This window comes from Aspergillus pseudotamarii, assembly GCF_009193445.1.
Source record: "Aspergillus pseudotamarii strain CBS 117625 unplaced genomic scaffold BDV38scaffold_25, whole genome shotgun sequence".
Taxonomy (NCBI): domain Eukaryota; kingdom Fungi; phylum Ascomycota; class Eurotiomycetes; order Eurotiales; family Aspergillaceae; genus Aspergillus; species Aspergillus pseudotamarii.
This window is the reverse complement of record NW_022475039.1, coordinates 324,163-348,545: the sequence shown is the minus strand read 5'-3', so window position 1 is coordinate 348,545 and position 24,383 is coordinate 324,163. Positions and strand designations below refer to the sequence as shown.

Here is a 24,383-nt window from a genome sequence, read left to right as displayed (position 1 = left end):
CAATCAAACACCAGTAGTAGGACTGTTCCAGCCACGATCGTGCAGATGAAAGCCGAGAAGTAACGGAGGCACCCAGATAAAGTGATAGCTCCGCGATAGGTACGTACGGGGCCCCCTTGGTGGGAGGCATCATACGCGACCTGGATACGAACACTCTCGACTTTCGGTAATTCCTAGGAGAGGAAGTCCCTGATGTAGGACGCCACCTCATGAAGCTAGATCAAGTTAACTTGGGGTTTGTTAAGGCATATTAGAAAGGAGCATAGTGCTTACCTGTTCTCCATAATTCAGCATAGTGAAGTGGTTACCGTCAACTGTCTTGAATTTCACCGAGTTAGTACCCAGGAGCCTGTCCCATCCGTTAAACCCGAAGTCGGTACGGTTATCGAGGAGCCACGTCATGCTCCACGGCTCGTCGTCAGTCTTGACAGGCCGCGGGTCGGTGGGGTGGCGGCACACTCCATGTTGTGCCCAAATGATAAGAACCTTGGGAATTTTTGTGTGAGGCTGGATAGGAATGGCCTTATATTCAGAGAGCGCCTTAATGGTGGCCTCAAAATGTGGAAGTAGCCAGGACGGTGGAGCTTGACCGTTGCTTCCGAGAAGACCAGATTCTGCGAGGAAAGCGTGGAAGCGGTTCGGAAGTGCAGGAAGGTTAACAGGGCATGGGGAATCGAAGAATACAAGCTGCTCCACGGTTTCGCCTTGAGTAATCAGCTGCTGGGTAACTTCATAAGCGAGGACACCTCCTGCGGACCAGCCACCAAGGTAGTACGGGCCCCTCGGTTGGCGGCGACGAACTTCATTTAGATATAGGGTAGCAACTCCACTGATTCCTATGTTGAATTTCGAAGGGTTGGTCATGAAGGGGCAATTAAGACCATAAATGGCGATGGTAGCGTCGACTGGTGGAATTGTGGCATACGACGTGGCTGACCCTGAGCCATCAGGGAACAAAAACAGTGTTTTCGTTGCTTTACTCGGCTTCCCCTGGAGCAAGATAGACACAGCCCGCGCTGTTGAGGCTATGGTGGAGCTTGGCGCAGTCTCCCTGGCTGGGGTACTCGATTTTGGGGTTTTCTGCACAGTGATGGGAGGGGCGGTGTTCGTAGGTGTATTGAGGCCAAGGAATTCTTCAACACAGGCGACAGTTGCATGGTCGACAAAGAGTGAAGATGGGAGCACAAGATCTGTCTGCTCCCGTAGGGAACCCAAAATTGCGATGCTCATCAGAGAGTCTAGGCCGAGGGAGGCGAGATCAGCAGAGCCCGTAACATCCTCCAATGGAATGTCCATCTCTCGCGCAATCGTCCCACGAAGTATCTTGCGGAGTTCGTCTTTCTTCGGGTCAGGCACGTCATTCCTTGGAGGAATTTCATCAGACTCAATGGACACCTTGGAAGCGGCCTCCCAAGAATCATCCATTGAGGATCTCGATGATGTGGATGCTGTCTCTGCCGCTACAAAACTTTGCAGATACCTCATGAAGTCACCAACTGTTGCGTTGTCCAAGAATGCTGAACCCTGAATATCTAGACCTAAGTCCTCGCGGATTCTCCCAGAGATTTGGAGGGAAAGGAGGGAATCAATTCCCAGATTCGCAAATTCACAGTCATCTTGTAGCTCTGAGATACCTAGATCGGATTCCTCAGCGATTATCCTCTTCGCATGTTCGATAGGGCTAGGAACTGAGGGGGCCGGCTGAGGTTCACGAGACTTGACAGTCGGCTCCGGCCTCTGAGTGTTTCGTGAATGCCTGGCCGTGACTGCTGTTGGAACCGCTGCTGGAGTTGAAGCTGCAGGCTTTGTTACACCTGCTGGCGGTAATAGGCGATTAAGAATATTGCGTGGAATACGCTGGAACTTCAATCCTCCAACAACACCAATGACCTCATCTCCATGGAGAATATAGACATTTCCGACCATAACATTATTTGGCGCAGGCTGCATCTTCACGTAAGTTGTGTAGACAGTAGAGCGATCCAATGCGCGAGCAAATCTCATAGATTTCCAGCCATGAGAAATGTAGACAGCATCTGACCCAGCAGCACCACCACCATTAAGGAGAAATCCAGAAATATGGGCAGAGCTATCAATCCAGAACGGATTGACCGTGAACTTCCCATCCTTGTCCTCGGTTTGGAATGCAACCTTAGCGGTACCTTCAACATTTTTGCCGTCAAAGATGATCTCTTCCATGCCCTGGAAGGGACGCGAGTACGAAACAAGTGAGGCGAAGAGCTTATATGCGGTTCCTCGAGATACCTTGTCTGCTTCATTGCGGTCAAGCTTGTCTTGCAACATCGAGATACGATCTTTTATCCAGAATGTGTTCTCTTCCCACTCAGGAATCCAGTTCGCTTTATCTTCAAAGTTCACAACACACTTAGCATGGACTGCAAGCTCTTTTCCGTCATTGTCCACACTGGTATACTGCAGAGATGCTTGCTTCTGCGCCAAATCAGCAGTGACAGAGAGCTGGAGGAGCTGAGAGGCGGTGATGTTGTCCTTCACAATCAGTGGGTTCATAACTTCCATATGTCCAACATTGAGACCAATATTTTTCTTGTCCTGCTTAAGCTCTGCGATAATATATTCACAAACCGTAAGTGCCATATCCGCATAGAGGGATGAAGGGCAGAGCCCGGCACCGTTGACCATGTGTCCCCGAATAGCTTCGCGTAACACCGGATCCGACATGTCTGACTGTGTCACCACCCGGCCTTTGTTGGCATTGAACTCCTCAAAGGCAATCCTGTGCACGGACGTCGTTGACAACTTCGGCGTAACTGAAGCAGGCTCCATACCATGCAGGGCCTTGCGATTGCGTGGATCAACCTTGTGCAGACACCAGTCGTTTACGTAGTCAATCCAGTAGTTTTTGTTGTCGAAGCGATATTGGGGAAGGCGCAGGAATTCATGGCTGGCATTGTACTCGCGGTGAAATTGGTGCCAGTCTATGGGAACACCAGCAGTAAGAAGCGCTCCCGTCGCAACTACCACTGTCTTCCAGGAATCTTCACCTCTCTTAAGGGAAGGGGCGGCTGTCATGCTGCCACCAACCATGGTCTGTACCATTCTCGAGCAAATTGGATGAGCGCCGATCTCAAGTAGCACTGTCTTAGCGTCCAGGAACTTCGCATCGACAGCACTTTGAATGGCTGTGGCAAAGTTCACAGTCTCCCGGGCATGACGAGCGAGATACGAAGGATTGAATATTCCATCAGTAGAGATGACATCCCCAAGAAGTGGGGATATAACTGGTACATTCGGATGGTTGAAGATCGTAGACGATGCTATAGATTCAAATTCCTCCAGGATAGGATCAAGCTGGGCTGAATGAAACGAATACGGAATATCCAGAACCTTGAACTTGAATCCGGCATTAGTCAACCCTCGTTGCAGCTGCTGGATGTTCTCTCTGCTTCCCGAGAGAACCGATTCACTTGGAGTGTTAGAGCAGGCTAGGTCGAATGTGGGGAGACCTGAAGTATGACGAAGTTCATCAATTGATGCATTTACAGCAATCATACCATGGGTGCCAGCCGTTGTGTGCTGCTCAAGCAACCGGGCGCGTTGCCCAACTAAATGAATCGTATCCACGGTGCTCAAAACACCTGCGGCATGCAGGGCAGCGTATTCGCCCAGACTGTGGCCAATGACTGCAGCCGGCTGGACTCCCCATGACTGCCACAGATGCACGAGGGCCATCTGGACGCAAGTTAGCGTCAACTGGGCAACCATTGGGGATGCGTCCTCAGTTGCACATTTGCCCTTAATAATCGGGAGGATCGAAGGGAAGCTCAAATCAACCGATAAGCGATCTAGCTGCTGAATCCTGTCACGGAAATCACGATTCAGCTCGTACAGCTGTTGAGCCAACCCTGTATAGAAAACGCCTTGACCAGTAAAGACGAACACAACCTTAGGGGGCTTTGTTGGAGCTGGGGTCACGTTGGACGTATCTAGGCGCTCTTTCAAGGCTTGGATCAGCTCACGACGGCTAGTTGCGGTTATCGCTATACGGTTGCTATAGTGCACTCGCCGAGCTGTCAAACTGTACGATAGGCTCCCGAGAGAAACATCAGGATTCTCGTCAATCCATTCGATGAGCGTTGATATGTTGTTGCGCAATGCTGACAATGACTTCGCTGATACGACGAAGGGCAAGAATGGACGAGGGTCATGGTCTTTTACTGGTTGCATTCTCGACCCCTCCTGTAGTAGGACAGCTGTATTACCTCCAGCAGCACTGAAGCTGTTAACGAAGGCAATTCGAGGCTTTCCAGCAACGGCCGGCCATGGTTGCTGCTTGAAAGGAATTTTCACATTGAGAGAGTCAAAATCAGGGAGCTGAGGGTTCATGGCTGTCTTGATACCGACATGAGGTGGAATCGCTTGCTTTTCCATCATCATAAGAACCTTAATCAGTGATGATATACCGGCAGCGGCTTCACTGTGGCCAATGTTGGATTTCAGTGCCCCGATATATAGATTCTCACGCTCTGAACGTGCTCCCTTCGGAGCAAAGACGCTCGTCACAGACCGTGTTTCCGCAAGATCACCGGTCTATTCGTAGATTTTAGCAACTATAGTAAAGGGAAGCGGATGGGGACATCATACCTGTGTACCAGTTCCATGCATCTCCACATAGCTTACCTCCAAAGGGTTGACACCAGCTGTGTGCAAGATAGTCTCGTACAGTTCCGCCTGATTTCCACTGTGGGGATTGGTAATGGACACTGCATCTGCACAGTGGTTTGTCGAGGATGCAAGAATGACTCCAAAGATTGGATCCTTCTCCGCCACAGCATCATCCAGACGTTTGAGAACAACACTTCCGACTGCATCTGCACGGCAGTATCCATCTGCGCCCTGATCCCACGTCTTGCATGATCCTGTTTTGGACAAAAACTGCCCTCGACTGAGCCCGGCGTAGATGTCTGGTGCAGTAAGAATGTTAACTCCTCCTGTTACAGCTGTGTCACACTCGCCCGCCTTGAGTGCGGTGCAGGCAATATGCAGTGCAGCAAAACTCGAGGAACAAGCCGTGTCTACACTATAACTGGGCCCACGGAACCCAAAGTGGTAGTTTATACGACCGGGAGCAAAGGCCCGAACACCACCTGGAATAAAGTAGGTTTCGATGTGCTGAGCGGCATTGACCTCACGCCAGTCATCCGAGGTTTGACCATAGAATGTACCCACACGGTCTGCCATAGTTGAAGGGGTACTATTAAGGACAAAGCCAGACATTTCCATGGCCTCATATGCTGTGACAATTGCCAAGCGATGCATTGGGTCCGTCTGTGTGGCTTCCCGTGGGGACATGTTGAAGAATCGCGGATCGAACAGACCAGGCTCCTCGATGAAACAGCCGTAAGGAGTATGACTAGTGTTGTTCGTCTTCCCAGTGGGGTCGTAATGCGTCTCAACTGGAAAGCGATCTTTAGGAATCGTTCGGTGCATATCTCTCCCATTTTCTAGGACTTTCCACAGTGCTTCAACGTCAGGAGCCCCTGGAAAACGACCGGAAAACCCAACGATAGCGATTTTCTCGCGGCCTGAGTCATTTGTCGGGAGTTCATTGACCCGCGATGGTACACTTTCTGACATTGGCCTTATGACTATGGGCTTTTCTTTCCCCGGTTTTTCGATGGCATTGGAGAGGCTTGTGGTAGCCTGCTCTCCAGAAAAGGCGAAGATCTCAATAAAAGATTCCGTGCTCCTCTGGAAAATATTGGCGAGCTCTTGTTGCATGATATCCCAACGCGCGGTCTCGCGTAATATTTCATGGACAGCCTGTTCGAAACAAGCCCTTCCATTGCCGCTATCGATTGACTCGCGGGTCAAGGACGAAATAATCGGGCGACAAGGGGGCGAAATCTCCTTTAGGACCTCTGCTCGCCGCTGTAATACTTCGTCCACGTCATGTTCTTGGTAAAGATGAGGTGCGTGCCAAAGCCCAGGGATGAGGGCCGTGGTTCTCTGCAATGTTCGCCCACGTAGCCGCGAGGCTAGGAACGCGAGCCGCGATTCATGCCCACTGATGACGCACGTCCTTTGGTCGGCGAGCGAGGCGTAAGCTCGAGAATGCTTGGGGATTTCCTGCGGGCAAGTTAAACGTAGGCAACCATGGATTCATTACAGGGACAACCCACCAGCTCATCCTGGATATCCTTTAACTCGCGAGTGATGTCTTCGAGAGAACCTTCTGCAATGAGACGGAAGCTATGCTCGGGACCTGGCTGATCAATGCCTCCGCCAGCCTTCATTATAACAACACCTGTCCGGAACGCTAAGCGTACAGCCTCAACCGCCAGGTCAACTAACTGTAGAGGTGTCGAGGCACATGCTACTGCAGCGGCTGATAATAGGCCAGGCCCATGGCCCAAGATAACATCATCCCTGGAGGGGAATTGGTCTTCGTTGTCTTCAACCAATCTATAGGGTCATAAGCCATCGGGGAAGCTTAATCGGGACTAGAGTGTTCGGTGCTATGAGGTAGGGCCTTACTGGAAAAATAGTGATAATTGATAGACACAAAGCAACGCGATGGAAATTTCTAATCTTTTCACCCGCTGAGACCGCACTCGCTCAATGAGGTCGATCACACTGTTAAAAGGTGGGAGCTGTGCGCGGCATAGTGCTGGCAGCAAGCTGATCTCGTCCCGTAGAGCAACATGTACCTTTGACAAAAAGGCATTCAGTAATATAGATCCACGATTTATTCGATTAGCAGAGGGAAGGCTTTGTTGCCCATCAACGAGCTGATCTGTGAATAGAAAGGCTCTCATGTTGAACTGAGCGATTCTGGTGGCAGGGTGATTGTGATGATGGTTAGTTGGCCTCTGTAAGGGGAAATTATACTTAAAAGTAATGGGAAGTGTACTTTGGCCTCCATACATATGATGCTACCACAGGGCCGCTACGCAATCAGTGGGGACTAGTTCCTATTGCAGTATCCCACTGTTGTACTCCGTGGCGGTTTCAAACCCTCGTCGCTCACCATGAACGGGCATGCTCTCAATACGCCAATAGGTATCTGCATAGACTTCTCTACTTTAATTCTACGATATGCATGGTGTGACATATTCTGAAGGCTAGTCTCCAGACCGCCAGTCCTCGGGGATTCCTGAAGTCCAGCAGGTCAAATCCAGACGGACATGGCATATCCCACGGCCTAAAACTATTACACGCATCATAACTCGGGTAATACAAGTGGCCACTAGTTGCAGATCATCTGTCTTTTCACCGTCACCGTGCGGAGTCTTGGTTCGCCGCTAGGCCATCGGGACAGGAGTCGGGAATCGGCAGTAGCTCGGGTTATTGCATCTGACATGTATACCGGTGATCCCGACATCTTGGGCCGTGCACCGAAATCTCCTGGACTGACTTCTTGCTGAAGGGCAGATATACTAATGTCATGATTGATGGTCCTACGAATACTCCGGAAAGTCACAGGCCTTAAGCCCCCACTACTCCCAAGGTTGCCTTCACCGGAAATAAGATAATAATAATCCTCAGGAAAATATTGATACGATCCCCTTGCATCACCATGACTGCCACTAGCACCGGCCCTGCTGTTACGAAGCTAGCAGCTGAGCTGCGGGAAACTCTAAAGGAATCGACTGTTTTGACTCCAGACTCAGATGGCTACAGTGAAAGCATCAAACGATGGAGCGATGCAGTAGAAAAGAAAGCGGTATGTTACTATCCCACCACTCTCTTACAATGGGGCTCAAGGCTAACAAGTGCTCCAGGGCATCGTAGTTTACGTTCGATCCGCTGAGGATATCTCTGCTACCATCTTAGCATGCCGCAAACATTCAATCTCCTTTGTGGTCTCAGGAGGGAAACACTCGTCTAACGGTGCCTGTTCATCCGAAGGTGGACTGGTGATCGACTTGGCCAAGATGCGCGAGGTCCATGTTGATCCCGCCACCAACCTTGTCCGAGTGCAAGGCGGATGCATCTGGAAGGATGTTGATGATACCGCTTTTGAAAGTGGACTCGCGGCCGTCGGAGGCACTGTGAACCACACTGGCGTTGCTGGGCTCACTCTCGGAGGTGGCTACGGGTGGCTTTCAGGCCGATACGGATTGGTTATTGACAACTTGCGGGCTGTTCAAATGGTCTTAGCGGATGGTACTATCACCACTGTCTCAGAGGAGAATCAGCCTGATTTGTTCTGGGCCGTTCGTGGCGCTGGCCATGCCTTCGGTGTCGCTGTAGAGTTCACCTTCCAGGCGCATTCGCAAAAGAACCTTGTCTGGGCTGGGCAGATGGCGTTCCCCATTGACAAGCTGCATACTATCATTAACTTCGCGAATAACCTAGTTTCCACCACCAATGGAGACTCTGGGCTGATCATGGGCATCACTGCCCCTCCCTTCACCAAACACAAGCCGGCGGTTATTACCAATGTCTTTCATAATGGATCTACCACCGAGGCACTGTCGATCTTCCAGCCTCTCCTAGATCTGCAGCCCATAATCAATAGCACCAAAGAACGGCCATACAACGAGGTCAACGGTATGATGAACCACGCCGTCGACTACGGTGGTCGCAAACTCTCCAAGAGTGCCGTCTTTCAGACCCCCTTACGGCCAGAGTTTGTCAGCGACATCATCCTGCCCGAACTCGAGCGTTTCCACGCTACTGTACCCGGTGGAACACGGTCCATCCTCCTTTTTGAATTCTTCAAGTCGGACAAGTGGTGTGAATATTCTACCTCTGACATGTCTTTCGCCAACCGCGGCCCGCATCAAAACTTGATGGTTGGGCCCTTCTGGGACAGCGCAGAACATGATCAGGTAGCTCGAAACTGGTCCCAAGCCGTGTCTGAGCTCGCCTGGCTCGAGATCAAGCGTAACCAGATTGACAATGGTCCTGCCGCGAAGCCAGCACCAACCACAGAGTATGGAAACTACGACCATCTCGCTGCCAGCCCGCGTCGCATATTTGGGGCTAATCTCGAGCGTCTGATTGAGATCAAGCATCAGTATGACCCGCAAAATGTTTTTGACAAGTCGTACAGTTTAATCAAGGGATATGAAGAAATTGGTCGAGCCGCGATAGGCGTCGCTCAACTCTAATTTTGATAGTATCGTGCCAGGTATTTAGAATAAATTGGACAATGAACAGGTTTATACATGTTTTAGCCCGTACGCTATGAGTATTCTATTGTAGTAATATGATTGTGTGAAAGTATACATATCTATGAGGATAGAGTGGCTTAATATTCCATCTAAGGAGCATTAGAGAAGAGTCTTTAGTTCAATGTACCTCTGCTGCAGATCTAGAAGCTCAGTAGTTACGCTCTAAGAGGTTATTACAATATTCATTAATTGACATATTGATCCAATATAGCTCCTGATGTGCTAGAGCTCTGTGTTTACTTTGGCAGTATGATGCAACATCCTACGTATATGCTTGCCAATCGAGATATCCGTTGAACAGGTCTTACGGTTTTACCATTCTTTATCTCAAATTCGATATACAGCCTTTATATCTTGTTACCATAAAAGGTATCGCCCCGGTATCTTGACTTGTGCATTTCTTCTGCTCATATCTATCTAGCTAAAGGCAATCGGTAACTGACTCGGACAAATTCCATTCATCAGTCTACCAACCTTCATCCTATATTTATGCTAGATACTGCTTGAGCAATTGAATGACGCTCACTGCAAACATCGATTCAGGGGCGTTGCGAAAATAGCCGTAAGCGTACGGGCTAGCCGTGTAAAGCAACCAAACCGCCACCCAAATGTAGCCCACCAAAAGCTGCCACGTTTCCGGTAGCTCTCCCTGTCTCGCTGTGACCTCCCCAGACCTTCCAGTATTGCCCGATACTTTCGGCTTGGTAAGTTTGAAGTAGGCTTGCTGAGCTAGGTCCTCGATAGTGATACCAACTGCCTGTATCATAAAGGCCAAAATGGCCCGGTTATCAGACCCCGGGATGCCAATAACCTCATCCACGAAGTAATGAATCGTTCCACTCAGGCCAAATGTCAACAACACGGTGAGGACTCGTCCCTCGAATGACCGTTTACGCAAGCGGAGGACATCGTAGACGATGAAGCGGATGTTGCTCGAGAGCGGATTGCGCAAGCCTGAGTGCCAGAACACGCTAAAAGTACCACTGATGTTAGTTTCAAATCCCTTCTACATTATTAAACCCCACTATTGTCAGACACTTACGCCCAAAACCGACGGATAGTCCATGCGTTCTCGATACTTCCAAAATACGGAGGCCAGTCTTTAGGTTCTGTGAGGCCCGTTGCGACACCAAAGATACTGGTAATATCATAGATGAACCGAACTGTCGTATATCGGTCAACCCAGAACAAGAACGTTGCGATAAGCCGCAGACGCAAACAGGGAAGTGTCCATAGTTGTGGTGAAAGAAAAATTGCTGCTCGCTCCGCAGAGAAAGCCTCCACTGGCGCCAATCGAAGGTTTGCCAGAAGGTCTAGCACCAGATATCCCAAGGCACATGCGATACACTGGCTCCAGATGAAACGCATACGGGATGGAATATCTGGATAAAACGAAGGTATGTTTGGGGTTTGCCGGGATGTCCCAATTGCTCGATAGCTGAACATGACATGCATCGCCCACTTCAGTCTCGTCCACGGATTCTGGGGACTGGCCTTCAACAGAGATGATTGATCTCCCATTTCCTTCTTTTCTTTCCCGATATCCGGTCGGCCTTTTCTCTCCACGCCCCGGTCGTCCATGTACAGCCTCTGCAGCCCGAAGACATCGACAACAGTCAAAAACAAAAGCATGAACGGGCCGTCTAACCCGCCCGCTTGGTTTCGATTGGGAAAGACCTCCGGAGACAGACGGTGGTAGCATATGCTGGCGACAGACGCGAAAGGCAGTAACGTCAGTCGCACCGGCGACGACGGACGTGTAAAGGCTAGGGTAAGAACAGGAACAGCATGACTGAGAAGCATGAGAGGCAGCGCATTGGAGAGGTAAAACTGTCGCAGCAATTCTGGTATGCCCCAGAAGCTTAGAACCCCCAAAGGGACATAAGCCGCCAGGACGATGAAAGCGACGTCTTTCGCAGGCATAGACATAGTGAGTAGACTGCTGGGTATGCTCTCGACAACTCACATGTGCCTTCTTGGTGGCGCATTCGCACGCCCAATCACGTATGATATATAACTCGGTCTCGCTCATCGTCATTTGAGCCCGGGAGTCGATCTATCAATTGGCGACTCCACCGTCGGGTTTCGGCCTTCACATCGTGCATCGCGGGTAATTCCGCGGTCCGAGCACGTATCACATCTTCAAAACTAGTCTCTGTACCTTTGGCATGGCCATGAATGCTGCTAGAGCCCACCAACCATGATTTTATCCCGTCGCACAATCTTCGGTCTCTTTTTGAAACCCAGAGCCTCGTCTTCCTTCTCTATTTTTTCCCCGCCTCTCCCCTACTACTTTCGTGCCCAACAACCTTACCATTCAGCGCTCTGCCCTCATAGTTTTGCGACCATGTCTAAAGATACTATTGTCATTTTTGGCGCCACTGGCAAGCAGGGTGGATCTGTTGTTGACAGTATCCTGAATGACCCCACGGCAGCCAGCCGATTCCATGTCAAAGCTGTCACCCGTGACATTTCGACGGACAAGGCGAAGGCATTGGCTGCAAAGGGTGCTGAGCTGGTTACGGTAAGTACAATTTTACCCTGATCTCTAGACCTGAGCGACTCAACCTGTCCATCCTCGTAGGGAGACCTGAACGATAAAGAGTCGTTGCGTCCTGTGATCAAGGGAGCCTATGGGGTTTTCGCTGTCACCAACTTCTGGGAAATCTTCAGTGCGGAGAAAGAAGTTCAGCAGGGGAAGAATACTGCTGAGGTCTGCAAGGAGGAAGGCGTGCAGCACCTGGTATGGAGTAGTCTCCTCAACATCAATAAACGTATGCAGCCCTCCGCCCGTTGCCTCTTTGTTCCCCGGCGCTAACACGTTCACTCTATCGCAGTTACCAACGGCGTGCTTTCCCAAGTCTACCACTTTGACGGCAAGGCTGAGGTCGAGGAGTACATCCGGTCCCTTGACATTCCGGCTACCTTCTTCCTCGCCGGCTTCTTTATGTCCAATGTCCCCGGGGTGAGCTTCCGCCAGATCCCCACTGGCAGCTACGCCCTCTCCATGCCTGTTCCGGATGACGCGCCCGTTCCTCTCTTTGCTGCTGAGTTTGACACCGGTAAGTTTGTCAAGGCGATCTTCCTCAAGCGGGACGCTACGCTCGGAAAACGTATATACGGGGCGACCAGTTATTCCACTCCGGCGGAAATGGTGGCTACTTTCCAGAAAGTCTACCCCGAGGCGGGCAAGGACGCCAAGTTCAATCAACTGTCTCATGAGGCATTCAAGGGCATCATGGCTGCAACCGGTGCCCCTGAGATTATTCAAGAGGAGATGCTACAGAATATGCGCCTTCTGTCGGAGTTTGGGTATTATGGGGGGGATGCTTTAGAGCCTAGTCTTGCGGTGAGTTCAGACTTCGGCGATGCTTCTTAACCAATCGACATACTGATCTGTGCAATGTAGATCGTTGACGAACCATTGACGACTTGGGAGGAGTACATCAAGCAGGCTGCCGCTTTCGCCTCGTTGAAGTAGGCAATTAAATGTATAATCCCCTGTGTACATGCCAGGGGTAGCGCACTATATCGTCCCATATGAACAGAGCAAATGCTTATTCGATGTTCCACTAGATGTAGTCCAATTGAGCATGTCATTTACTATTGCTTTCTTCTGTAATTGATTGGTCAATTCTCCGTATAGCTACTTTTTATCTCAATCCATTCCTTCCACAGAGAAAGTTTTGTCTCGTTGCTGCACTCAAATAGGCCTTGCCTTGGTTTAAGATTGTATTCCCAGTTTTGTTGATTTACATGCAGTTATCTGATAAACTCAAGATTATCAAGTGCCTCCAACTCCATACAGTAGCTAGCATTCATCCTTATTGAGGCTTCCTAAGTTCATATGTCCACCCGTGATGAATGCGAACGCAGGTCCTCAATGCCATCCCCTGTTATATAATACCTACTCTTAAGATCTACCCCAGCAGAAGTATACCGGGAGTATACTCTACAATCTACTCACAATAGAGTCACGATAGAGGTAGATAGTTAGGGATATAAGAATAATTATTTATATACTTTGATTAGTTCTTGATGATCAATCTATACTATTAATACAGAGTTATCGTTAGTAGCAAGACCAGTCCCAGCTTCTTTACACTCTCCCGATTATTGAGTCTATACTCAGTAGACCGGGCTCTTCGGACTTGGGTCTAGTATTGATAGCTGTCTAGTGTAGTGATGGCGAGATTTTGATGCATCCCGATATTTATACATATATAGAAAGAAACCTATAGAGAGAGATATATATATCTCACTAGCCGAACCTATAATCATAAACCAGCTCTACACGGATTGATATACAACCTTTGATAATTTAGTTCAGTCGTTTCGACTAATCACAGTAGCCTAGAATATCCAGCTTGTAAGATATTGTGAGTGCTCAAAAATCCATATTCTGGGAGAGGGTGTTGGCCAGTACACATTTTTCGTTCGGGTGGTGATTACCCGTTAGTCACTCAACGAACCTCTTGAAAAACCCCCTTGATAAATTACTCTACGTATATTTTTACAATGCTCTCAGATCTTCTAGTTTTCTTATTATCACTGATGTCTAGTAGATTCTAGTCATTAAGATAAATTACATCTAACCAGATAGCTAACAGATCGCCGAGTCTTTGGACGAACCCCCGGGTGTAACTGTAAGGGCAGTTGCCTCAGGCAACAAGCACATCACTCCAAGCGAGGCGCTGGCAGGGCGCCCAGGCCCTAAATCGCCCCATTAAGATTGGTTCTGTTTGAATACACATACAATTCCCCTAGCGATCTGGACGCAATAGATCCTCCTGGTACTATTCATCCTAAAGCCTGTGGGCCTACGGCTGGCCTGATTACGGATGCCCAAAGCGCGTACGGTAACGGATGGTTAGAATATCTAAGATTGAAAACACGTAAAGCTTGTTGAATACTAGCGAATCTCTAATTTTTTGAAGCTAACGTTACTACTAAGACGCTGCCTTTTTGTGTCGCCTCGGCTTTAGAACTTTCGGGTATTTTTGGTAGTAGAGGCGATAGTTGGATAGCCTCGTTTCGAGGAGGTGCAAAAGGGAAGGTTGACCAGGTCCGTGTACCGGCGATGTGGAACTCTCGGAAGATGGCTGCAAATTCAGTCTCGTATAAGCATAAGTGGATCTCAATATCCATAATTCTCCTGAGTATAGCTCTCTTCGAGGATGTGCATAACTATCCTGTCTAGCCACTCATAGCACTCCTCCATATGGCTTGCGATGTAAATCTCAGCAGCCGTCCCTCTAGCGTCTCTCGGTAACATCCTAAACTGTAAGCTACATTGATTAACTAGTTATAACTAAACTTTCTGATTGACTAATAGGGTCTGGTCCAATCTACGATTAGCAATAACTACAACCGATTGAGAGGTGTTAAAAGACTATCCTGAAATCCCCTGTTTCGGAAAGTGACCGGACAAATGCTGACCAAGAATAGCGAAAAAAATTTTGATTTTTCTAATAATAGTATCACTTTGTTATTGCATGTAATCTGATCGCTGAACGCCGTAGGTAGAAAGGGCAACGATTGCAAATCGCGGTGACGCATCTTATGCAAGGCTACGCCGATGCCCCGCCGGAGATAGTGATGTTCTGACCTGGCCAAACGAACACCTGTCAGATTTGGGCCCCGACGCCATCCATGATAAGATGATAAATCATACGCCTCTGGAATTCGGGAATAGGAGCACATACCACTGAGCCATTGGGCATCCTCTGAAGCTAAGAAAGCCACCACTTTGGCGATGTCGGTGGGGACGCCCATGCGACGCATCGGGGTCCGAGCGGAGACGAAGGCTTCAATATCGTCGATGGTCCACGATGCATCCGCACCGGGGATGTACTTGTACCCGACTTCTGCGGCCATATCTGTCTTCACCCCACCGGGCGCAACACTATTGACCGTAATGCCTCGGGGCCCCAATTCAGGCGCAAAACACCGCGCAAATGCCTCGACGGCGCATTTGCTCCCGGCATAGACCGCATGCTCCGCCAGCGAAACGTGGGCCGAGATACTGGAGGTTAGAATGAGACGGCCATTGTTGGAGAGATGCTGGGAGGCCGCTTGCGCGACAAAGAACTGGCCGCGAGTGTTGACGCTGAAGACACGGTCAAACTGTTCCGGGGTGACTTCGCCAAGCTTGCCGAAATGTTCGACCCCCGAGTTGGAAACAACAATGTCAATCTGGCCAAGTCGGGCCTGGACTTCTTGGAATAGGGTTTGGATCTCGTGGGGGTTGGAAACATCCGCCTGAATGCTGATCGCTTTACCCCCATTGGCTGTGATATCGTCGGTCAGCTCCTGCGCGGTGGAGGAGTTGCTTCGGTAGTTGATGACAACAGCGGCGCCACGACGAGCCAATTCCCGTGCAATCCCGGCGCCGATCCCGCGGCTGGATCCAGTGACGAGGGCAACCTTGCCGTCGAGTGGGGTTGTAGTGGACATTTTGAATGCAAGAAGAGAGCCGTGATAATGCCAGAGAGCTCCGGACACCTGTGACTGATTGCGAGTTGATATGTGTGGACTGTTCCCTGGAAGAGTGGCTCTCTTCCTGCCTCCGCTCTTTATAGGCAAGCCCGACGGCTGGCGCATAACCTGTCATCCTTTGCTCGGACTGATCACAAAAACAAATACCGAACCGCTCGCATTGTATGTGTCGCCATTTGGCCGAAGACCGAGGATTATTCGCGAGGTTCGAGCCGACGGTGCGAGGGCCTTGATGGAGACTGGCCGTAATGTTCTGAATGGTAGATTAACATTTTATATCACTAGAGATTTGTACTGTGTGAACTGGAGCTTGCTCTGCTGTATCTAGAGTTATACGTTCTACATTTCATACCATGGCACCGACTACCAAACCAAGCTTTGAAGGTAAATAAGCGCTCCGCCTCAGGCCATCATTTCTGAGTGGGTCTAACGTACCTTTGAGGGTACAGAATGGCTAGATGTCAGTGAGCTAGCATATGAGTGGGCGGAGAGCTACGACTCCAAGGTAGATGACCCTTTCCGGGCTCATCTCACACTTGTCTAACCCGAATTACAGGACTGGCCACGCCTTCGGTCTATTCTAGCCCCTACTCTCACGGTATGGCACCAACGGCCAGGCCCCAATCTCCGGATGATTTAGTAACCTGGAACGATGAAACCATGTAGATCGATTACAACAAAGTCAATAATTCCAAGTTCTCTGATCTGCCTGCAGACGACTTTGTCGAGATGATGAAGGACCCACTGTTCTTAGGCGACCCCAATATCGACTCGCAGCATATGCTCGGCCTGACCAAATGGGAGAAAACGTCGGACGATGAGATTGTCAGTCACTCTCAATCGAGGGCTGCTCATGTCCGGTGGGAGGAGGGACGGGCCGCGGTGGCGGCGAAGGGGCATGGACATGGAGTTGTTACCACCACGTATCGGAAGGTTGATGGGGTATGGAAATGGGCGGGGATCAAGACATTAGTGCGCTGGAATGAATACGAGTTTGAGAGGGTGTTTCGGGGAGCTGCTGGCAAGTTCGACTAGCGTGAGGGCGAGGCTATGAGGGATTGCCAACGGGAGCGTAGAGCTTCAAGCCCTAAATAACCAGCAATAATAAAAACCCAGATGGCGATTGGGAGCCACGGCAGCTAGAGTATTTCTTACCCTGGAATCACTTGTCTTTCTCATCGGCCATGTATCGGAATGTTTCATCCTGTACCCTGTATTTGTGACGGCCCAGTCCCTATAGCAGGCCTGACGTTATTCTTGTTTTTTGTTTTTGTATCCAAGATATACGATATGCCAGCGCTTCACTCGTGGAATATCTTCTTCTTCGAGCGATTCTCTCGTATTAGAGCTAACCAATTAGATCGAATCATCTACGTTGGCTTGAGCCGTCACATCTTACGAATTAATGGATGACGCGGATCCTCCCCGTACAATGTATCTTTAGCTGCCACTTTGTGAGCTCCAAATGGCTATCTACATTTGAATAAGTGTTCAGCAAAATCATTGTTTTCAACACTTTGCCCCACCATTTATTGATTGGGCTGGCCCCTGCCTATCGGTGTGAGACGTAATATGCAGGCTCGTCGGAAACTACAGCCGCAAAGAAAAAGTAACTTTTATCAGCAGTCATTGTAGGGAGCGGGTATTTCATGCACAGAAAATGAGTAAATCTCCTTTCTGTTAATGTACCTGTGCCTGATGTGACTATAGCTTCCACTTTCTGCGGAAGTGGCAGTGGTTTCGCTTGCTAAATTGGCCGATTAAAGAAAAAATACATAGAGAGTATCACTCTCAAAGTGCTGACAACAGTATTGACTGAAAAGAGAAAGAGGAGATGTAGTTCGGACTTCTGGAGGCCCACCCAGGACAATGGCTGGCTCAGCCTCGGGAATGATGATCGATGATATCCCGACGCGGTGCTCCTGAACATCTGCACTGGCCACTATTGTAATGACTCCTCTCCTCCTAGTGGAGTGATAATATTGTGCCCCGCTGCAAGACAAATACGAGGAAAGGCGATCATCGGGCAATCGCCGTATTGATCAGGGGTAACTTTTGCTTTTTCTTTTGTCGATGGCACGGAAATAGTAAGTGTGTGTAGAAGCCAAGAAGAAGGAAATCAGGGGAATAGAAAACGACAAAAGGGGTCCTCTTAACCTAAGGACAACTGCTCCGCCGATGAGTGCTATATAACTGCGCCATAGATTGTATTTGCATTGAATCCGGTCATCCGTTCGATATAGGAATCACGGCTCTTGAACGATTGTGTTATTGGGTACTTTAGTCGGCTCCATGAGGTTCTATTTCTCCGAAGTTGTGTCCATTCTCTCCGGCGTGCAACTTGCGTTCGCTGCGGGTCTTGATTTGGCACAACCTCCCGATGCAAGCACAACCGGGGACAACCTTCTGCAATGCGTGAAGGGTGCCTTGAACGAATACTTGAGGGACTATCGGATCGTGACTCCAGATAGGAAGGAGTACGAGACTGTTTCGACTGGTGTCATCTTGTAATTCACCCATCCGAAATCCTCTAAATCCAGGCTAACTCTCATAAGGGTCCGCCAATACCCAGCCGTGGTAACATACCCTACTGAGATTGAGGAAGTAGTGAAGCTTGTCAAGTGTGGCTATGACAATGGATACAAAGTTTCACCGCGGTCTGGAGCTCATCAGTAAGGCCATTCGTCTCCGGGCTTACTCACGCACAGAGCTGACCATGAACAAGCTTCGAGAATTGGTCCGCGCTCAATGGAACATTGGTTATCGATATCTCGCATATCGACCATGTTAAACCCTCGTCTGATTTAAATACAGCGGTGGTTGGAGCAGGTGCAAGACTAGGCACTGTTTACAGCATCTTGGGCAAGTACGGGCGCACCTGGGTTGCCGGGATCTGTCCATCTGTTGGCTTGGGTGGCTATATCAGTGTTGGCGGGTATAATATGCAAATGCGCAAGTACGGCCTTGCGGTGGATTGGCTGGAGTCAGCTAAGGTTGTCTTGGCAAATGGGACCATCGTCAATGCATCGGAGACAGAGAACCAGGATCTCTGGTGGGCTATGAGAGGAGGTGGCACATTCGGCCTCACCGTGGAAGCTGTATTGAAACTCACCACGATACCTCGGTCGGCTATGCTGTCCATGAACGCCCCTAAGGAATCTCGACTGGAGGTTCTGAAAAGATTCGTCAACTGGGCGCCGGCACAGGATCCTCTGTTCAATTCTCAGCTAAACCTGTACGGCGACCATGCCAATATCTTGGGCTGGTATATCGGAGAGTCAAAGGGCAACTTGGATGCCCTCATGCATGAGTCTGGACTTCTTGCTGTTCCCGGCGCACAGTTTAACATTACTGGTAACTGCAGTACTGAAAATTCGCGTAACTTCTGGGTATACACACAGCAAACCTGCACGGATGACGAGACGGCCCACGGATTGAGCAACCTTCTTTATAACGTTGTACCGGATGACATTGTGCCGATCAACAATGTCTCATACAGCTTTGACGACACACCTGCTCTCCCGGATGAGCCTCAGGCAATGCTGTGGCCTCATCTGGGAATCGTGGAGAAAACTTACGTCCAAAGGCTTGGTCATTCCAGCCTCAGTGATGAGGACCTGCAATGGATTATTGAGAGAACCGGACAATTGCCCGCTGAGTTGGGTGTTTGGGCTGAAATCACCACGTTTAACATGTCCAGCGCTCCTCCGTCGACCAGCTCATTCCCTTGGTTTCAGGATGCGGAGATCATGTTTCGCGTTGAGGTGAAGAAGGTTGAGAACGAGGAGGTGATGCGGCAAGGACAGCAGTTCATAGATGAACTGGACCGGCTCATGCTTGCAAAATTAGGGTAAGGTCTCCCTCGATTGATCTAGAATATAATTGTCTCACTAACAAACCCGATTGTGGTTGTCACAGAACCGCCTCTTATGCGGGTTATATTGATGCCAAAATCCAGGTCGACCCTCACCAAGCATACTGGGGTACGAATGTCGGTCGACTGGCTGAGGTGAAGGCTGCATATGACGAGAGTGACTTGTTCAGCAATCCTTTCTCTATTCGACCCAAGGCCTAGATACCTGACAGACGGGCCATGGCATGTGTGGGTGCCATGCTCGAAATTGGTCATAGACAGCTTGCATACTGAATCCACCGGATGCGTGTCTGCACACATGGGGTGATATCATTATCATTATTATTCTCATGTTTCTGTTTTTCTAGAGTCCTAATCTGTATATTACTCATGTATTAGTTCTCGTTACTACATTTCTGAGCTTTAATGTACTGATTTGCAATCAACACTGTGGCCCCTTGCGGCTTAGGGAAGTCCGGGCTAATTGAGATGTGATCAAGAGCTTGGGATATTATGGCAGGTCACATTGTCCGACCCGGAAAGGATTTCTCTTCTCAACAGGACAGCAGGTATAGGGACTCCATATGCACGTCTATACCTAGTCCACTGCAAGTAAGGAGCCACAAAACATGCCGAACTCGTCCGTGATAGTATACTAGACAGCTTTAGGAAACATTTACCGAAACCTTACGAGGGGGAGTAGATATACAACGCCTATCATACCACCGGTATTGTAAGAAAGGGGACTGTACACACAACGCTTAGAGATGGTATGGAGCTGCCTCGTCACCAACCAACTTCCCCACCTGGTCAACCAAACCTGCTAAGTGCTCATCCAACGGACCCGCCTCGACCGCGTCCAGATTTGCCTGCAACTGTGTGAGGCTAGATGCACCAATGATCACAGAATCTCCATACTGAGGGCCTAAAGCCGAATGGTAGATAGTCCAGCGTAATGCCAGCGCATGCCCACTAATCCCCACCGCCTTTGCTGCCTTTGCTGTTTCGTCAACTGCGGCCAGGACCGCTGGTCTAAAATACGTATTTTGATAATTTTTGCCCATGTCAGTCTGAAGGCGCGTTAGTGTGTGACGGACTTGTCAGCACGCTGATGAGCGACCTACATCTTTGTCCCAGCGTGAACCGGGCGAGGTGGATTCGGGCGAAACCTGGCCCGTGAAGAGGCCTGCTGCTGCGGGACTAACAGGCAAGAAGAGTTCAAGTTAGCACTATCACCCAGCTACCTTGCGGATTGCGTTGTGGTCTTACCTGTATGCGTAAAACGCTATGCCGTGCCGTCTAAGAAGAGGGAAGAGCTGTGTTTCTGCGGAGCGGATGATTGCATTGTACCGGCCCTGGTACACACTAGGCTTCACCAGACCATGTTTCTCACAGATGGTCAGGATCTCTTCGACCTCCTCCGCGGTATAGTTGCTTAAGCCAAACCGAGCGAATTTCCCGACCCGGTACTCAGCATCTATCGCTCGGCACGTTTCCTCAAATGGGGTAGCCCGGTCAGGTGCGTGTAAATATAAGATATCCACCTTATCCGTCTTTAGCGCTTCGAGGGATGCCGTGATACTTTCTTTAACTCTATCCGCCCTGTGGGATCCAGGCTTCCACGACAGGACTTTGGTGGAGACTGTGGCCCAAGAAGGAACATGCAGATCACCTAGGATCTTTTCGGAGGTACCCGGGGACCCCACAGGGTACGCCCGAGCCGTATCCAGGACGGTAATATTTCTCGCCTGGAGGGTGGTCAGGATGGGAGATGCGGTTGCCTCATCGTAGAATTTGGCCTGAGGGGATCCTGTGCCGAAAGCAGCGGTGCCGAAAACAACCTGTGGATGTGCTGATGGTGCCATGGTCAATGGTCGATAATGAGGTAGCAGAGACTCTGTATTGGGGGAACCTAAATAAGTGGCTGTGAACTTGCCCTACTTTTACATTTATGAGAAGGCGCCGGTTTTCGGCCTTCTCGGAGTGCCGCATTCATTCGCTCGCCGGTCGGTTTTCACCCACAAGTGCCTTCACCGATGGATTAAGGCATAACCGGCTATGTGGGAGGTTCGCGAAGTGTCCCACATATCCATTATCTCAGCCTCTCGAATGGAACGAGGCTCCAGGGCATGGGGGACAACTGGAGCCAGTAGCCTTACTGGCGATCCACCGACAAGCCCCGTCCTGTCCCGTCCCCCAAAGTCTGCCGGTGGGCCCAACGACTAAAATGGCAGTAGCCAAAAGTATTGATTCGTACTTACCTGCTGCATGTAACCAGAGAGAATTCATCCTAGGGAGAATATCGTGCCTTGGGTACATGTAGACTGGAGCATATCCACGAATACCAGTTACCTAAGAGGCTATCTCCATCTGTATGTCTGTATGCAAATCGGTGCAGATACGATGGGGATATCCGGTTACTCAACTCATTCGCATAGCTCTCGCTAAATGCACCCACTCTATCCTGCCAAGTCGTGTATAACTGGCTGAATCAGACCAGTACCTAAGGGTTATAATTATACAGTCCTAGGTTTGATCATGTTTGTATTGTTTGGATATGTTGCCCCTGCCTAGGTACATCTTCATGCATAGCCTTGAATACCATGGCAATTAGCCAACCGAGTCAAGCAAAGAACAGCCCGTGAAACAACCGAGATATTATTGCCCCACTACGGGAAGGAGAAAGAGAGAATAAATAAAAGTAGGGGAAGAGAACAAAGAGAACAAGGAGGCTTCCACGAGACAAGGCTGGTGCTCAACGCCAGCTGAAAATTAACTAAGTCCAATCGTCAGATCGGAAATGACATTAAATTATACATCCACTTCGTAAAATCAATAGTGTATTCAGAGACACGGTTCCCAACCCCGAATTCGATCGAACTTGGCACGAGCTTGCTTCTTTAGATCCGCGAGTAAAGGCGATATTAGGGAGATATCCCCGGTCCGAGTGCCATTTATTGTGGGACTGTATTGTTGATTGAGGCTTTGGATCAACACTCCGACCTTGGCGAGCTCAATTCGAAGAAGATTGGCCTGTAAAACCCGCTCTTCCCCTTGGTCCAGCTGATACGACCCGAGAGAAAGTCGCACCGACGTGGGAGACTGTCTTCCCTGGCTATCGAGCCCACATATTACCCGATCAAACCCTTCAAGAATATGGATTAATAGGGCGACGAGTTCCACCAGTACAAGGATGCCCTGTTTATGATGGGGACTAGTGCACTCCAGGACCGAGATACAGACCGCCATGGTCGCCTTGTGCTTGATGAGGAACTCGTCAAAGGCGACCGTCTCCGATTGAGGCCGAACCCCAAGCTTCGCTAGTTCTTGCGGTAGGATACTTTGACAGTAACACGTGGTGCCAAATAATGAAGCGTGCGATGTGGAGGTCGATGAATGAGGAGGGGTAGGTAAGTTAGTAGCCCTGGCCGCAACGCTGGTCGGGTTGTATGAGTCGGCCAGCGGAGGATTGAGAAGATTAAATTGGTTATCCAGGTCGATCTCCTTGCTGGGGAAGGAATCACTGGGAAAGTTATAGTCCCAATCTTGGAGTAATTCCTCAGGAAAGCGGGGAGTCGTTGAGGGGGAAAACGGCTCCTGGAGAGACGGGGTGCGTAGGGAGTTCTTCTCGTGGCGCTTATATGCCGCACGTTTGACCCCCCGTAAGGACACCCCATAGACGCAGGAAATGTTGCGGCTATGACAGCGCCGGCAGGATGGCCTATCCCTGGAACACTTCACTTTGGCAGCGTTGCAACTGTCACAGGCATTGCGAAGGGGCAGTTCGTCTGTGCCCACGTTGGCAGCCGAGGCTGTCGCGGATTCCGTCGTCACCGGGAGGGATGCCAATTGCGTACCCGAGATAGGCATGGTGATTGCAGGAGAACGAGATTCGTCGGCGAAAGCTTTGATCCAAGTGCGTGTGGTCATCATTCAATTCAATATATCATTCTGCCTTATAAAAGCAAATGTAAGATTTGGTAGAAAATAATTCGGCAAAACTTTCACTCTGCCCTTTAAATTCCCGTTCAGGTCCTTCCTCTTTCCTTTTTTCTGTCGTAACAAAGTTCAATCCTGATGCAGTAACTTTGGTATCAGATCATCGTCAAGGATCTTCAGCTGTATGGGGTCATGACATCCTTTGGCCGCCGATCAACTACTTATGGGACTTATGGAAGAGGTGGCACTTTCTTTCCTAATCTCCTGGTTGATAAGTCATATGCAACTCTCTTGTCTTTCTTTTTTTTTTTTTTTTTTTTTTTTTTTTTTTTTTTTTTTTTTTTTTTTTCTATTTTTTCCTGTTTTTTCCCCCATTCTGTTTGTGCAGGTAAGAAAACAAGAAACTTCATATTTACGGATACTACTTCGGAGATCCAACAGATCTGCATTTATTCCCACTTTTTATTACATATCTACATAAGGGTAATAAAATATTTTCCGTGTCTCCGTCCTTTTGAAGGGCTATGCAGTGTTGGTGTGAAATTCTGTTCCGAACGGGAGAGATCCCCAAGGATATGTGGAGCCATACCTCAGGGTACAGCGTGATTTACTTCGCAGCGGTGAATATGCCACAAACTAGCATGAACTTCTGGCCATGACCTGTCTGGTGGGGTCAGTGAGGTTCGCAGGTCTCGGCTCAAGCGGTCACGGTTGTGGCTGGCTGACTCTACCGGAGTGGAATGCTGATAGTGCGAATCATCAGCTGAAGTGGACCAATCTTACATGGAACTAGTTGTAAACTAAAGTCACTACGCGAGCTGCTGGAACGTGTGGAGCTTGGGCTGGTTGTAGAGCCTGATAGTCTAGTAGATAGGGAAGGGAAGACGTTCTGTACCCACGTAGCCTCAATAGGCTAGGTTTGACCGGTTAAA

At 49.5% G+C, this 24,383-nt stretch overlaps 10 protein-coding genes across 10 annotated transcripts; 4 read left to right on the top strand and 6 right to left on the bottom strand.

Annotated features, from left to right (window-relative positions):
- Positions 1 to 173: 173 nt before the first annotated feature.
- BDV38DRAFT_292723 (type I polyketide synthase) lies at positions 174 to 6,797 on the bottom strand (the record flags this gene model as incomplete). Its single annotated transcript, XM_032062074.1, has 6 exons — positions 174 to 215; positions 274 to 3,965; positions 3,999 to 4,569; positions 4,624 to 6,108; positions 6,162 to 6,444; positions 6,517 to 6,797. The coding sequence occupies 6 exons, from the start codon at positions 6,795 to 6,797 to the stop codon at positions 174 to 176; spliced, it is 6,354 nt and encodes a 2,117-aa protein (XP_031913886.1).
- A 761-nt stretch (positions 6,798 to 7,558) lies between these two features.
- On the top strand, positions 7,559 to 9,098 carry BDV38DRAFT_271113 (uncharacterized protein; the record flags this gene model as incomplete). Its single annotated transcript, XM_032057254.1, has 2 exons — positions 7,559 to 7,705; positions 7,764 to 9,098. The coding sequence occupies 2 exons, from the start codon at positions 7,559 to 7,561 to the stop codon at positions 9,096 to 9,098; spliced, it is 1,482 nt and encodes a 493-aa protein (XP_031913885.1).
- Positions 9,099 to 9,648: 550 nt separating this feature from the next.
- Positions 9,649 to 11,090, bottom strand: BDV38DRAFT_282750 (wax synthase family protein; the record flags this gene model as incomplete). Its single annotated transcript, XM_032059868.1, has 2 exons — positions 9,649 to 10,132; positions 10,204 to 11,090. The coding sequence occupies 2 exons, from the start codon at positions 11,088 to 11,090 to the stop codon at positions 9,649 to 9,651; spliced, it is 1,371 nt and encodes a 456-aa protein (XP_031913884.1).
- Positions 11,091 to 11,508: 418 nt separating this feature from the next.
- BDV38DRAFT_282749 (NmrA/HSCARG family protein) lies at positions 11,509 to 12,642 on the top strand (the record flags this gene model as incomplete). Its single annotated transcript, XM_032059867.1, has 4 exons — positions 11,509 to 11,685; positions 11,746 to 11,935; positions 11,999 to 12,510; positions 12,571 to 12,642. The coding sequence occupies 4 exons, from the start codon at positions 11,509 to 11,511 to the stop codon at positions 12,640 to 12,642; spliced, it is 951 nt and encodes a 316-aa protein (XP_031913883.1).
- Positions 12,643 to 14,731: 2,089 nt separating this feature from the next.
- arp2 (hydroxynaphthalene reductase arp2) lies at positions 14,732 to 15,634 on the bottom strand (the record flags this gene model as incomplete). Its single annotated transcript, XM_032062073.1, has 2 exons — positions 14,867 to 15,634; positions 14,732 to 14,769 (listed from the first exon to the last, which is right to left on the bottom strand). The coding sequence occupies exons 1-2, from the start codon at positions 15,615 to 15,617 to the stop codon at positions 14,732 to 14,734; spliced, it is 789 nt and encodes a 262-aa protein (XP_031913882.1). The 5' UTR covers positions 15,618 to 15,634.
- Positions 15,635 to 16,012: 378 nt separating this feature from the next.
- On the top strand, positions 16,013 to 16,694 carry arp1 (scytalone dehydratase arp1; the record flags this gene model as incomplete). The annotated part of the gene is made up of 4 exons (XM_032059866.1): positions 16,013 to 16,043; positions 16,109 to 16,164; positions 16,216 to 16,257; positions 16,326 to 16,694. 4 exons carry the CDS (start codon positions 16,013 to 16,015, stop codon positions 16,692 to 16,694), a joined length of 498 nt encoding a protein of 165 aa, XP_031913881.1.
- A 1,257-nt stretch (positions 16,695 to 17,951) lies between these two features.
- On the top strand, positions 17,952 to 19,734 carry BDV38DRAFT_282746 (uncharacterized protein; the record flags this gene model as incomplete). Its single annotated transcript, XM_032059865.1, has 4 exons — positions 17,952 to 18,166; positions 18,215 to 18,331; positions 18,385 to 19,509; positions 19,578 to 19,734. 4 exons carry the CDS (start codon positions 17,952 to 17,954, stop codon positions 19,732 to 19,734), a joined length of 1,614 nt encoding a protein of 537 aa, XP_031913880.1.
- A 334-nt stretch (positions 19,735 to 20,068) lies between these two features.
- Positions 20,069 to 20,805, bottom strand: BDV38DRAFT_246261 (uncharacterized protein). The gene is made up of 2 exons (XM_032054530.1): positions 20,782 to 20,805; positions 20,069 to 20,712 (listed from the first exon to the last, which is right to left on the bottom strand). Exon 2 carries the CDS (start codon positions 20,574 to 20,576, stop codon positions 20,274 to 20,276), a length of 303 nt encoding a protein of 100 aa, XP_031913879.1. The 5' UTR covers positions 20,577 to 20,712; positions 20,782 to 20,805; the 3' UTR covers positions 20,069 to 20,273.
- Positions 20,697 to 21,511, bottom strand: BDV38DRAFT_246260 (NADP-dependent oxidoreductase domain-containing protein). The gene has a single exon (XM_032054529.1). It carries the CDS (start codon positions 21,375 to 21,377, stop codon positions 20,778 to 20,780), a length of 600 nt encoding a protein of 199 aa, XP_031913878.1. The 5' UTR covers positions 21,378 to 21,511; the 3' UTR covers positions 20,697 to 20,777.
- An 845-nt stretch (positions 21,512 to 22,356) lies between these two features.
- BDV38DRAFT_282744 (Zn(II)2Cys6 transcription factor domain-containing protein) lies at positions 22,357 to 23,382 on the bottom strand (the record flags this gene model as incomplete). Its single annotated transcript, XM_032059864.1, has 1 exon — positions 22,357 to 23,382. One exon carries the CDS (start codon positions 23,380 to 23,382, stop codon positions 22,357 to 22,359), a length of 1,026 nt encoding a protein of 341 aa, XP_031913877.1.
- Positions 23,383 to 24,383: the final 1,001 nt, after the last annotated feature.

Coding starts and splice junctions, on each gene's coding strand:
- BDV38DRAFT_246261 (XM_032054530.1), bottom strand. CDS start 20,576: ATGGGCAAAAATTATCAAAATACGTATTTTAGACCAGCGGTCCTGGCC.
- BDV38DRAFT_246260 (XM_032054529.1), bottom strand. CDS start 21,377: ATGGCACCATCAGCACATCCACAGGTTGTTTTCGGCACCGCTGCTTTC.